Source organism: Notolabrus celidotus, chromosome 16 (assembly GCF_009762535.1).
Source record: "Notolabrus celidotus isolate fNotCel1 chromosome 16, fNotCel1.pri, whole genome shotgun sequence".
NCBI classification, from domain to species: domain Eukaryota; kingdom Metazoa; phylum Chordata; class Actinopteri; order Labriformes; family Labridae; genus Notolabrus; species Notolabrus celidotus.
This window is the reverse complement of record NC_048287.1, coordinates 17,135,093-17,150,614: the sequence shown is the minus strand read 5'-3', so window position 1 is coordinate 17,150,614 and position 15,522 is coordinate 17,135,093. Positions and strand designations below refer to the sequence as shown.

At 39.7% G+C, this 15,522-nt stretch overlaps 1 protein-coding gene across 1 annotated transcript in view; it reads left to right on the top strand.

Moving 5' to 3' along the window:
• triqk (triple QxxK/R motif containing) overlaps positions 1-15,522 on the top strand; it is a 49,248-nt gene that overhangs the window by 28,391 nt on the left and 5,335 nt on the right. Inside the window, exon 4 of the mRNA XM_034705309.1 lies at positions 10,355-10,400. Within this exon, the coding sequence (XP_034561200.1) occupies positions 10,355-10,400 (46 nt within the window). The remainder of the gene's footprint in view (positions 1-10,354; positions 10,401-15,522) is intronic.

Sequence of the window (15,522 nt, the reverse complement as noted above, 5' to 3'; positions counted from 1 at the left end):
AATGATGCATGTCACAGAGTACCACTGCTGGTCTCACACATGATGTCTCTCCTCTCTCCTTTCCCTCCCCCCTTTTTTCTCCCCCTTCTGATTAATTTGCTGCTTTACTAAATCCATTTCACTCCGTCTACAGTTCTGGTGAAATTAAAATATATAGATATGTATTATGTATATGTAATGCATGTATTCCAAGTCAGGAGGTAATAAAAAACAAACACAACAACGTTTTATTTTTCTTTGACTGAGTCATTCTTGCATATTTCAGCTGTAACTAAATGTCTATATGCTTGATTCAATTAATTTTGTTGTACGTTACAACTACGTGGATGCTACTGTGCAGTTCAGATTTGTATTTGCCCTATTTATGATCTTCTCACCTTTGTGATGCATCAAAGCAATGCAGCTTTCTGCAGACTTCGCTGTTGAGAACAAACATGACCATGTCAGTGCTAAACTTGACACTAATACTTTGCTGTTTAATTCTCCGCCAACTTCTGTTTCCTGTGTGTCTGATATGAATGCATTAGCAGGATTGCACTGTGCGGTGGATTAGAAACTCCCCTGTGCTTTGTGAGGTGTGTGGTAATGCCAGACTTAGAGGATTCTGCTGCGAATCAGATCCTCCCTTCGCCTTCTTAATCCCTGATGCGCTGCCTAATGACACAGAGAACGAAGAGCTCAGCAGGAGAGTAGGGAAAGGCAGCGAGGGCAAGGGGAAAGTGACAGAAAAGTTGCAAAGACTCAGAAGTTGTTTGAAGTCTGAGATAGTCTCATGATGGAAAACTTTGACTTAGTTTCACTGGCTGAAACTACAGACATTTTTGATCCATCCCTATGGGGTTACCATATTTTTGATTCAAAAGAAATGTGTATGAGCTAGCTTTGCTTCTCTGTGTGTCTGTGTTTACAACTGCGGCATCCATAATGCGTGTGTTATGAGCAGATAGGGCAGGTGCACAACAGGTGTGCTCTCTGATACCAGTCCCTCTCCATTTGCCTGTCTGTCCCTCCATGTTTGCACACGCTCATTGTGTTCTTCATTGAGGAACACCTGGGCTCTGCTGTACCTGGGCTTTTTGCCCAGTCTTCTGTCTGACAGACAGACACGTATACACACACAAACACACACACACTGGAACTCAGCCAGTTCCTGTTACTGGCAAGAGCAGGAAGTAGCAGCTGACATCCTATCCCTCAGTTCCCAGGAGACTCAACACCCTGAGTAAACCATCCAAGTGGGAGTCACTTGAGACTGACTCACCTGAGAATCAGGTCTCTTGTGCACATCAGTTACCTGGAAAAGGAGAGCACTGAGGACTCTCTTAGCACATTAAGCTAATAAGTGATGTGCTTTTCTGGTGAATTCTATCAGGCTGAACGTGTTGAGCATACATTTGTTTCACCTTTCAAGTGTTTCATCACGCAAACAAAAGCTTAGTATGCATAAAACATATTTGCCCTGAATTTCAGTGAATAAGTTTCACTTGCTAAAGTCGACAAAGGTTTACAGGTGTATACGTTTTTCTGGTAACACACAACTATACGCTCAATAAGTAAAGGACAGACGCAATTTTTTTCACTGAAAATTATTTTCTTAGAAACTTGTTTCACATTTATGTCTTTTCCAGTGAGCAGAGAGAAGCCTCTAAGAAACAGAGCAGCGTTGCTGTGTTTTCCACAATGGTCTGCTCAGCCATGCACTGGTGAGCGTGGGATTACCTGAGGGAATAACACAAACAGGTTGTCTCCAGGTTCTTCTGGTTTCTTGTGTTTTTGCAAGAGGAAGTAAGACGATCTCAGCTCTCCCTTCCTCTGTGAGTTACTGTTCCAGAGAGTAGGCAGGCACTGATGAGTGCATTCAGGTAGCACTGAGGCTCACTTGATTGCTTCCCAACCATTAAACTCTTCAACCACCACATGGTTTGGGCAAAGTAAAGTAATTTAAGCGATTTCATTGTTTTAGAACTGTTTTATTCGTATAATTTGCCTGCTGAATACACCAATCAGCCACAACATTATGACCACCTGCATAATACCATGTAGGCCCCACTGTCATCAGAACAGGACCTTGTCAAAGTCATTCACAACCATACATTCCCCCATTTTCCTAGTCTGCTTCAAACACATCATCTGTAAGGACACAACATTCATTTTCTGCCGAACATATCCCAGCCACTCACAGGTGCCACTATAAAGAAATCGTCAATATTTATCTCACCTGTCAGTGATCATAATGTTATGTCTGTGCAAGTGTAAATCAGTTATATTTCAACCCATAGGCAGCAGAATGTGCATAATATTAGCATTATAGTTGATACAGAAAATGTGTTTGCCACCAAATGAATGTTGCTTAATATTAGCGCTCTTTCAAATCTATTTTGGTCTCCACCAGATACTGAGTGAAACATCAGGTTATTTAGCTGTGTTATGCTCCACTATTTCCATGAACTGACAACATTTTCTAACTTTGTTAATCTACTATTAAGTTACAAGCAGCATTGGGAATATCAGACTATAGACTTTAAGAAGTGGATATAGCTTCAAGTTTAAAAAGCTAAAACAATGGAGAAGCACCTTTATCAATATTAATTATTAATTAATACTACAGAAGGGTTAGCTTGAAGGCATGATTATCTTTAATTGAGAAGTGGTTACCATGTTAGCTTGTTGAACTAGATAAAAACACAATGCTTGTTTTACCCTGTCAGCAAAACATGGCTACGACTAGTCAAAAAAATCCAGATGGTGACAGACAAACTTCTGGGCTCACACCCTTGAACAGGGGTTCAAGAACCATTGGTTTATGTGCCAGCCTTTATATGAGACTATAATCAATCAAAACAGGTGTCTTATGCAGCCAAAACAATTAGCTGAAGGATTCTCAACCTGCGACCATAAAACAGAGAGTAGCTTGCAGAGTTATGGTGCGTTCACACCAAACGCGAATAGAATCATTCGCACGAATGAATCACATGTAAAGTCAATGCAGAGGCGCGAGTAGACGCGAGTAGAGGTCTGGCTGCGCATATCGCGCGTATTCAGCGACGCGAATGGAGCGATTCGCGCGTATGAAGCAAATTTATTTGCGTGAACGATTCGCGGGAGTTGAAATATCTGAACTCAAGCGAATGAATCGCGGCACGATAGCCAATCGGTGTGCAGATCCCCCGGTGACGTGTGTTGTGTGACGTATGGACCAGCGGAGATTCCAACGGGGATTCCCTTATCTGGAATATATGGGACACTTTGATTCTATCACCGTGCAGCTTCCCCAAACTCTGTGACTCTACCTGTTCTTATGGGATGAGGAATAAACAGGAGCTCACTGTGAGGACGGAGAGGGAGAGTTGTGAAAAACTTTGTCTGTCAGCTATCGGTTGTAGTAGTAGGAAGTTATCTCTGCCCACTTTAGTATAACCGGCTTCCCCATTCAATGTCCCCGAGCTCAACCTTGTTACTGCGGTCAAGCCAGCCTCCACTTCTGAAACGAAAGTCAAGCGAGCCTCCACTGTATTCTGTTTGATGACAACAGACAGCTGTGGCGTGGGAGCCTCCCTCCCTCTCGCGTATATTCGCGGCTTGGCACTCGTTTACACGTTATTTTGCCACGCGAATTGAGCGAGTCATTCGCGCGAGTAAACACAAATCAATCGCGCGCGTCCATAGTCGAGCGCGTCCATAGTCGAGCGCGTCCATAGTCGCGCGCGTCCATAGTCGCGCCTAGTGCGATCGTTCGCGTTTGGTGTGAATGCACCATTAGGCAAGACTTTTTGAGTTCTCTTTAGATAGATTTTATTGATTTAAAATAGTGATTTAGCTACTTTGAAATAAAACCCCAAAGTTTCAATAAAAAGGTACCTTGCAGTCAGATTTCCCCTGCATCTATTCCTCTTGTTTAAAACTATTTCTTGCAGCAGATGATGAACAATTAGCAATTATCCCATCTTCATATTTTGCAAAGGTCAGGGTTGACCAGGGAAGGAAACCCCACAGGAGCAACACATTAGTTGCATTAGCAGGGTAACCCACATCATTAGCAGTGACATTTTAACTGGCTGAAGCAGCAGTCATTGTGTTTTGGCAACAGAGGCAATGGCAGATGATACATGGTCCAAGAAAACGTTGGCTATCAATCTTGCTGCTCACCTCTCCATCTTGTCCACTTGTTCCCGCTTTGTGGAGGAAACAAACCGGAACAGATATCACATGACACCGGGGGTAACGAGCCAGAACACACTCCCAGTGTTTCTGGGAACATGCGCATACAAAAGCTATATGTAGTAGTCGTGCATTTTGGTGCATATTACTTTATAATTACTTTCCAATCTTTACCTGAGTTAGGGATCACAGTAATCTTTTGGGGGAAATGGAAACTTTCTGATAGAGTGGAAAGATGGAGCAGAAGTTTCCAAGGTAGTAAGAGAATCTCTCAAAGATCATGGCTGTGCAGTGTCTTTGATTTAAAAGAGTCAGAGCCAAAGATCTTAAACCTCAGGGGCACACACATGCTCTTTCTTTCTCCTTTTTCTTCTTCTCTTTCTGGTTCCCACTATTACACACTGCCCTCTCTATTTGCTCAGCACTGTCCACTCTCTCTCTTTCTTGTCCCCTTAAGCCACAGGTCATAGAGGTCAGGCCACATATCGTTGAGTCTCAGGGCTTTAGAGAAATAAAGACTGCCTTTCTTTTCTCTTGTTTCATTTTTTCTCATCCCTTCACCTCTTGTCATTCTGGATATTTGATGCCATCAAATCCTCTGTCAAAGGGCAGTGAGTGAATGGACAACAGTCAGTGTTCAAAGATGTTTTCATGGAAGTCAGATGAGGTGGATTTATGGAGTTTAATTTTTCTTATGAAACAAACTTTTATCAATTTTTTTGTGGTATTAGATTGGTTTGAGAATATATCCTTTGTTGTAACTGGACTTGTATATTTGATGTGTAACTGCTGAAGGAAGGAACACAAGGTTTAGTCATCCTTATGTTGTGGCTTTACAGATGGTAATGTTGACCAGCTGGTCACATGGGCCTCGTTTGTATGATAATGGACCCATTAAAAGTCTTTCATTGCATTTTTCAAAAGATCTGCGTTTGTATGACAGTGTTGCAGGGAAAACCATCAACAGATCTACAAAAACATTTGAAAACACTGGTGTATGTATTCCAGGCCAGTAGTAGGCATTATAACTTTGAAATGAAACACAACAGAAGAACATCTCGCGCCTGCCCAAAACGCTGTTTCCATGTAAAAGAATACAGTTACAGCTAACCATACTACCTTGTCTGTTCCCGCAGTTGACCCAAACTAGGTTGAGTCAGTATTTCAGTATTTCAATGGCAACTGCTCCATAAACTCATCATCAGAAATATATGGGAGAAGTCACTGAGACTACTTCCACGTTTCATGCAGTCTGTGGTCAAAGGACATATTGTTATAAATCAGACATAACTGAAAAAAAGTCCCATTATATATGTATAAAACATTTGAGGAATTGTTGCCTTTATTGATAACACAGCTGAAGAAAGACAGGAAATATGGGGAGAGAGCGGGGAAAGACATAATGTCTGATGGAGGCAGGGAGTCGAACCAGCGACTGCTGCAGCAAGGTCTATGGACTCTGTAAATGGGGTAACTGCTAGGCCAATGGCGCCCCGTTGAACACATTTTTAAATAAAAGACAACTTAATTATTCTGCAATTTCGTCATCAGAAAGCAAAACACAGAATTGTCTACAAATAATTTTGCTACTGTGGCCAGCTGAGTTATTTGTTGTCGGGAAGAGAACTGACGGTTAAAGTATTGCTTTATATTTGATCCACTTTAAGGTTCAGAAATGTTGATTTGTGGTTTTCCAAGCTTGATTTTTTTAAAGTACTTCAGTAAAGAAAAACGTCATTCAAGCATCAATAAAGCTACATTATTGTTACAGCACATACAGAGTGTATTATCATCTGTTAGATTATGAATTCAGACACATTCATAGTGGGTCGCTTAAGGCCCCCAAAGAGCTAAAGGTTACAAAGCTGCTTACATCATGACGATGTGCCTTGAAGTCACAGTGTGTACAAGACGATTGAAGTTATCAAACAGTCAACATTACCTGACAGGCGGCTGTCTGGGTTGTCTGCACGCACAGCCACACACAGAGTGACATGGCAGTTTACACAGGTGTCCACTCTGCAAAGACGGAAAATAAACTTCCTGTGATATTTGCATTTGACTTCTAACTACCCTCCCCTAAAACACACACACACACACGCACACGCACACACACACACACACACACACACACACACACACACACACACACACACACACACACACACACACCGCCTTTAAGTGAATGTGAGAGAGACAGACAGAGCGGACAGGCCTCTGGGCTGAAGTGGAATTTACACAGAGAGGCCAAATAGCACTACCTATCTGGACAACTCTTCACCACACTATCTGTACCAGACCTGTTTTTAATGAAAGGATTAGAGAGTACACACCTTTGGCCTTCTCATTACTCACTCACACACAAACAGAAACACACACACATATACACATATACACACACACCTACACACACACACACACACACACACACACACACACACACACACACACACACACACACACACACACACACATACTCCAAGCTGGTCCCATGTTTGTCCATCTCCTGCTTCAACCCTCAGACTTCAGCTTCCCTCCCACCACAGAATGTTTGATGGCATTTGCATATGCACCATCACACATTGTGTGTTTGGATGTGACTACTTCAGCCAATAATACCACAGTATGCAAACTAAAACATGCATCCCTTCCTGTCAGTTTGGTTAGCTTCCAAACACTGCCTTCATCTCAGTCATTTCTCCAACAAGAATAAAGCATCCGGTCGTAAAATTAAAAACAGTATTCTTGAATCGTGATATAACATTGTGACATCATGACAAATAATGAGCTTTAAGTAGCTCTTCCAAAGTCTGATCATTGTCTAAATCTAAAAGCCTCAAATTAAAGTGACAGTCCTCTGTAAACCACATTTGCCTTTATTTTTAGACTGAAAACATATTTTCATGCCAGCAAACGTTTTCCATTCTTTGTGTGGTGTGAAAACAATCTTGCTCAAGAAATGAAACTTCCTTCAACAGAGTAGAAAAAAATATTTTTCTCAGTTGTTGTCAAACCACTAAAATGAGAAAAATCAAAGCTACACAACAAACAATAAGCAAACATGAATACCATTAAAATGAAAATGTGGCTTTGACAGCTTCATGAATAAAAAATGATTTTAGTTTGAAAATTGTTGTTGTTATATTCGTTATAAAACAACAAATTTAATGCATCAACATCCAAACAGAAGGATTGTCAAAGACAAAAAACTAACAGGCTGAAAACAAATCCAAATAACTGACTGTTTTGATACAGATTAAATTTACAACATTGAAACATTTAAACCCCTAACAAAATGTATTGCACAAATTAATAAAGTTTATTTGTATTTTTTTTTATCTACAGGTATCAATGTATTTTAACTTCTGTTTTGTTCTTGAGATATTTTAACAATTAACACTTTTTATTTTTGCAGTTTGCATCCAAAAGTTTGAAGATAGGGGGAGTTTTCGTACAGTTACTTTTCACCATATTCTTTATTTCTTTTATTTAGGAAAAATAGAAAAAGAAGAAGAAAATATATATTTTTTAGTTGCTTCTGTGTGCTTCTTTCAGCTATGAAGATAATCTAGATTTTGCACCAAACCGGCAAACATCTTGGTTTCATTTCCACTCCACTGCTCCCCTTTGTAAAAATAAAACAGAACAAACTCATATTAATCACCATGTTCAAGCTAACATCGACCAGATTTCACATTGATAACATGAAACTACCTCAACTATATACCTAAGCTGCAGATAAAGAAAAGCCCTCCTCACATCTTGTCCTCATCATTCTGTCACCTTGTCCAAATTGACATAAAGGGCAAAGAGGCAAAGAGGTCCCTGCAAATAATTTAAAGGTGCTAACTACTTGTCTCAGTAGACTCATCCAGTATGTGTGTGTGTGTGTGTGTGTGTGTGTGTGTGTGTGTGTGTGTGTGTGTGTGTGTGTGTGTGTGTGTGTGTGTGTGTGTGTCCTTACACACCTGTAACTTATTAAGACAGATACTTGTTGATTCTATTCTCTCTGTTCCAGGAGTGAGATTTTCACTGCACCTCCACCATCATATTCTCTACTCTTCATGTACCACTCCCCCACACCTCTCCGTCCTAATACTGACCATCATACAAAGACAGACAGACAGACAGACAGACAGACAGACAGACAGACAGACAGACACACACACACACACACACACACACACACACACACACACACACACACACACACACACACCTAGCCCTGACCTAACCTCTCCTCCCTCAGTGCAGATAGTGTAAAACAGGGGGTGAAGCAGATGGATCCCAGGCCTCGACACAAGCCAGTACCAGGGTGAATAAGGGAGCATCCCCTGCATATTTGCCCCCTGAGTCACCCTCCAGCCTGGGGTGAGCTCATCCAGCTCCCCCCCTTTCTCCTGTCTCCCACGCACCCTGTCCCTCCTCACTCCTTCGTCTGTCTCACCTTTGAGCATCTCTTCTCTTTCCCACCTATATTTTTTTTCCTTTCCATCTCGCCGTCTATGCTTGTGGCTATGTTTTTCATTGTTCTGTTATCACAACAGACTGTAACTTCTTTGTGTGACAGTTTTATTAGCTTTAAAAAGCTTTCAATATTTATTCTTGTCAAACAGTGTTTTCTATTAATGTAGTTTTGTCACAAATGCAAATGAGATGCAAAACAAAGATTAATATCAGAACATATGGAGGAATGTTTTAATTAGCAGTTAATTTGTAGGTTTAACACCTTTTTTTTTATCATTTCCATCTCTGTAGCATCCCCATGCCTTTATGAATTAAAGCCCAGTTTCTCACAATTTTCTTCAAATGACAGAATATGCTATTCTAGTCCAAAACATTCAGGAAAACTATGATTTTATTAAGTGCATAAAGTCATCACAGATTTGTTCTAGTTGGGATTACTGTTTTTGGACATATTTTCAAAATAAAGCTGTGTATCATGTCAGAGCGGTGGACTTTCATTGTGTAAAATCTATACAGTGAAGAGAATAAAAAAGAATACCTTTATCTCCTAAAACAAGCTCTTACTATATAGATCCGCGCATTCAACCACATACTTATGCACATTTAAAAAAAACTGATACAATATGTTTGAATGAGGTGTGTGTGTTAACAAGATGAAAAGTCTTGTACTAATAGTTAAAAGTTACTAAAAACATTGTGAATTCATAATTAATTTAATGTGGTTAAAACAAAAAAATAAATTCAATATCAAAAGTTAAAAACAATGATTAAGATGTGAAAAGAGTGTTTAACATTTAACATTTTTAATTTAACATTAGCTTCATATAGGTGGCAAGCTTTGCTAATGGTGATGACTCACACTAAGACTAGTACAGTCATTTAACTACATTACAAAGGCATGTTTCTAAATACATGTGTATTGGCAACCTTTTAGAAGGCCTCTACCAATATGGCAGCGACGTTATCATATGACCCAGTGAGTCAATGTGGACTCAATGTGGACTCAATGTATATGTCTATGATTGGGAGATTGCAGTGTTTTTCCTCATTCTATTAAATACAGTTGATGAGGAAACACAGCTGAACCACTCTAATATTTATTTCTCCTCTTTTTATAAGTAACAATAAACATTGTCCTGAATTTCAAGACAGTAGAAATGTACTGTTTCAGTAAGTTAGAAAATAAGTTTCAGGGGGCGAGTTCAGCTCAGTTGGTAGAGCAGGTGGTAAGACAGGCTGCAGTCTTCGGCATACAAGTTGCAGTATCAATTCCCAGTCCACTCTCCCTCCACACATTTCCTGTCAATCACTCAAGCTGTCCTCTTAAATGAAGGCAAAAAGCCCCAAAATATTTGCGTAAAAAGTTGTAATTACATTTTTGAACAGTAAAGGTTGGCATTTAAGCGAGCCCTTGCTCACTACAGGAGGAGCACCAGGAAATGCAGCAGCTACCCGTGTTTATCCATTATTCTGCTTCACATAATGCTTGTGTTGATGCACTTTTATGTTTTGGTAGAATTTGAGGTTTGGCTAATTCATTCTTCACAGTAATACATGAGGAAGTGCTTTATTCCAGTTACATACTGTGTAATGTTTGGTTAAAAAAAGGTGTGTACTTCCTAACTCTACCTTTAGATTGTAAAAATGTTGTAAAGCTGTATATGTAAAATGTTTTTGTAAGTATGTTAAATAATTCTCTACTCTCATGGTAATTTCTCCTCTTTTTCAGGGTTGTAAAAAATACTGCAAAACTGCTGGAATCAAATTCAACCAAGGTAATGTTACTAAAAGGAATCCTCACAGCTGTTTCAATGTCCACAGCATATAATGGAAATAACCAACATGTCAGACATTAATGCACAATTTCTTTAAATATTTATGTCTTAAAACACAGCTTGTCAATGCAAACTCTTTTTAGCCCACCACATAAATTATGTACAGCAAACGTTTGTTTTTATCACTATTTGACTCAGCAAGTTTTTGTAATTCTTATAAGGTAAATACAATTTTACACTCAGAGACCTATATCGACATCACATAATGTCTTTGTTGGACGACTTCTGGTACTCAGGTTCCAAGATGGTACATGATCATCCTGAGCACTAAGGTACCATTATGAACAGCACTTTCTTGCTCCAAATGGTGGTAAACGGACAACATCAACAGTTGTGAGGAAGTAAACAAAGAGCAGACAGTGAAGGTTTTCATGCTGCCTTTCATGGAAGTCTCTTGAGACTAAGTCAATTTTGCTCCAGTTGGCATAGTTATGGAGTCTCATTAATTTATTTTGTTGTTTTCTTTTGAGGATGAGAGACTTATGATATAATTTATTTTCATGTGTTGAAATAATAAGAATAAGAATAATAAGAATAACTTTATTTATACATCAACTTTAAAAAAAGGGGTTTATAGAGTGCATTGACATACAAGAATAAAAACTGTATAAGAATATAAACCATACAAAAAAAACAGGCTGCAACAGAGCTGCAAAAATGCTCCCCACAATCCACTACAAGAACAATTTTGTGGCACTGGGACCTGTTGATGCAATATTACACTATAATACTGCATTGTTTTTTTTTTTATGCACCATGGCCCGTTGTCGAAGCCCTGATGGGATGGTGAAAAAATAAAACAAGCTTGGTTGCTCATGATGACTCCGATTTGCACAGAAAGATGTTACTATGATAACAAAATCTAAGTACCACATGAAGATAAATGGGATTCCTGTAGAGCTTGATTGCTATTGTGCAGCATCAACCAAACATGAGAAGATTCTCTGAATATACCACAGTTGAAATAATCAAGTGCAAACTAAGTATGGCCAGATGAAAAAGGAAAAGGGAAATTGCAACAAACCATTTCACCTTGCTGCAGTTTGTTGCAATTTTCAATGGGGCCGTGTGCTGCCCTCCGCTGCAATTTTTTCCATGGCCCATTTGATGGTGTATTCATCTCATCTAATGTTGTTACTCTGAAAGGCTGAATTGCATTTGTGAAAAGGAATGAATTACGCATATTCACACATGTTGCACAGACACAAAGAGCACTTAAGAGGACCCCTGGAAGTGCTGCTGGAGGAAAAAGCAAAATGATTATACCCACTGTTCTCATTATTTCAATATGGCTCTTGCCTTGGAGTTTGACACCCAGATTACTTCTTACAAACCAGTTTAATTTGCAGACACAGTAACAAAGATTTCGTTGGAGCGTATATATGTATGGATATATTGACCTTTATGTTGTTGCTCCCCAAGTGGCACATGATACAAAAAAAATCAGATGAAGACTCAGAAGAATATACTCTACAACTCCTACAACTACTGCTACAAAAGGAATGAGTTGTAGTTATTGACTGCATGCTGCTGAAACAGCTTTTGTCCCCATTTTCTGTGGCAAAGACAACAACTGGGTTAATCATCAGTCTGCTAAAATATAGTCCAATGAGGTTTTAAAAATGTTTAAAAAGACATTACATTGTGTCCTAACAATTGCATGCATCCCATGTGTCTTTTCTGGTCTTGAATGACGCAGTGCAAAGTAACAGTGAAAAGCAACACTGCAAAAAATACAGCACATAGCAATGCAGCACAAAGCAGTGCAGCACCTAACGGCGGAGTGCAAAGCAAAATTTAAGATTTCCAAAGTGTACCTCAGTACACCAACATCCCCTATCAAATAATGCTCCTCGTAAAGAATAACTACACATCACACTGCTACTCTCTCCATTTGCATAGTCAGAGTAGTGGCATGGTTTGGTTACTCGTGGCATTAATATAAAGGCAAAAACTGTTGTAAACGTATATGACTCTGTCTCCGTAAATTAAGTTTGTTACAATCATTGATAACAAAACAGCAGTGAATTTGTGAACAGATACATGCCAGGGGTTTAGAGGGAAATAAAAAGACGAGACTAAGAAGGCATGTCCAACGAGGAAGACTTTACGCTGTGAGAGGACATATATGAACAGTAAAGTCAGGTCAATTTTGTGGGCAGAGCTCCTGAAACATTCTAGAAAATTTTGCCGAGTGCATGTGTGAAAACTACGTTGGTGTGACAGTTTTTTTTTTTTAACGGCCACACTATAATCAGTGTGTATGAAATGATCTTTCCCTGTCCCTTCACGGCTTGGATAAAGTCAGCCAAATGAGCCAGAGTGCTTGTTAAACATATGTTTCAGGCAGAGAGGGAGGAGAGTTCAAGCGGAACTGGAGAGGAGTCTCAGCTCATTTATGGATGTGCATGATGGCTCTCCAGTGAGGGAAGCTTTGCTGTTGTTCCTTCTGTGTATAAGTGTTTCTTTAAGAGCAATTGTATGTGATTGTGAGGCGTTTTAACTATCCACAAGACCTCAGCGCTGTGTTGGTAACTGTTACTACACCTTCTTTCACAGGTGTCTTTGCATGAGTGCAAGTGATAGTGTTTAAACACTTTTCGTTGCGTGTGTGTATGTGTTTGTGTGTGTGTGTGTGTGTGTGTGTGTGTGTGTGTGTGTGTGTGTGTGTAGGCAGTGTGTGTGTAGGCAGTGTATGTGTAGGCTGTGTGTGTGCCTCTGCACACATTGCCAAATATAATTACGACTTCCCAGGGCCACTTCCCACTGTCTGGGCTGGCTCTCCCAGCAGGGGTAGATTGGGAGAAAATAAGGGCTTATTCAGTGGACTATAAAAAGAGCTGTAAACAATCCCACATTGTAGCTGCTGGGAAGAAACACAGTGCTGGCAGCGTGGAGGACACACTCGGCTGTATTTGGCTGACTGGCTCTGCGGTCGGCTACTTGACTGGCTATCTGTTTAGCCATGATTGTTTGGGAGTCTCCTCATAGTTTTGATGTTCACTGTCATCCACAGGCTAGCTCTGCTGAGCATTGAGGCACTTTACAGAGGAGGAGGTAATAGGAGTTTCAGAGCGAGGGAGCCAAAAAGAGCAGAGACATTGTTTCTAACTGGTCGGACTAATAAAACCTTAAACCTGCTTGTATGCAAACTAACAAGATACTTGATTCAACAGTGAGTCTCTGATGTATTTATTGTCCTGTACAAGCTAAGTCTAACAGACTCTGTAGAGCTGTTGCATAATGATAGTGTTAGCTTCATTAAAATGGTCATGTGAGGCCAAGTATGCAGCTGTGAAAGCTTCTTGTGACCATATGGAATTTTACTTTCTCTGCTTTGGTCCCATGATGAATAGAAGTGATGATTTCATGACATTGTTAAAGCCACAATGGGTATAAGGAGTTTATGTACTTGTGAAATTCTACTTAAACAAGCAGTGGGAGGATAATTTGATGTATTTAAGGTCATAGGTTCAAGGCTGTTGCAGATTTTAGCAATTTATTGTTTTTTTGTGTAGCTGGGTAACCATTGAAACATAGTATAAAGAATCAGCTAACTTTCATGTTTCATGGTATTTAAAACACTTTTAATGTCTGCTGAGGACTAGTGCATATAATAGAACTGAAACAGGGATGCAGTTTGTGGGCCTTTATATTAAGAGTTATATCATAAAAAATTACTACCCACAGCAGAGTGAGTATGAATAAATCAATGAGCAAAACAGACCAAAGACTTTTTTTTTTACCAAGCTATAATCATCTTTAATCTTTCCATACAGTTAGGCATCGTAACAACGTTTAATATGGGACCGTGTGGGATTTCCCTGGCTTTTGCAGCCAGCCTCAAGTGGACACTTAAGGTAGCTTTTTGCACTCTTGCATCACTTCATTTTGAGTGAAGACCCAAGGGGGCTGCTTGGTATTTCTTTGAAAGACATGAGGTGCCAAGATCTAGTTTTCTTAAAAATATATTCCTCATAATATATTTTAGTTTAAATAAAGAAGACTGACCAGCTCAACAGCAGTGGTTTGATTATGTGCAACCTCTTATCACCTGCAATTCATTTAACTGTTTAACAGTGCAGCTAATGACCCTGACATTTTGTTTCTTCACTGCAACGCTTGACATCATTAAACACATAGAGTAAAAGTCTTCAAGGTATCTAGTCAAAATGTCCACACTGACTTAAACGAGAGATAATAAGAAACATCTTTGTATGCGGTTTGTTTATCAGTTGTATGTATATAGTATTTATTTATGCTCTGCAGCTGTGCATTATTGCTTTGCTGCAGGACCGAAACTTAAAGCATCACCTGTACATCAACAGATGCTGTGTCTGTATGGCTGCATCAATATGCATGCACAGTGTAAATGGGGCATTTATATAATGGCTGGTAACCACGTCCAACACCTAATAATTACACAAAAGGCATTCGCCTGGTAATGGCACATAATTCCCCCCATCAAGATTCGTCTCAGAGGTGTCCCGTTCTGTGGCATATTGATTCAGCTCTAATTAGAGTCTGGGCAGCGAGAAGTTTCACAAAGGTTAGCAGCAGTGTTGTGTGTGCGTGTGTCTCCGCATCAGTGATGATTATAAATAAAATTCTAATGTCTAAGGTAAGAAGTATGTTAACATTTTGCAAACATCAATCCACTTGTAAATTTATGTATCTTTAATGTATGTAAATCTTATCGACTATTCATCTAAATGAGAACACTGTACCCTCAAAATAAATACAGAGATTACATAAATCTGGTTTCAAAGAAGCACGGTCACTGAAGCAGTTTCGGTTGCATTTGTGTGTTATTGTGTCTACTGGATACACACATACACACACACCAGGCACCGACCCAATGATAAGCAGCTCATTAAAACAACCTATGTGTTTTTGCCAAGTCCTCTCAGCTTTGGGGACATTATTCTGCTATTCACACCTCTATCCAGGAGCAGGGGGATATCGTTTACCGGCGCCCAGCTCTGAGGAGCCACTTATGCGTGAAAGGCAGATGTGTTTGTACTGTAAACAAGAGAGAGGAGACAGAGAGTGGTGCACAGCC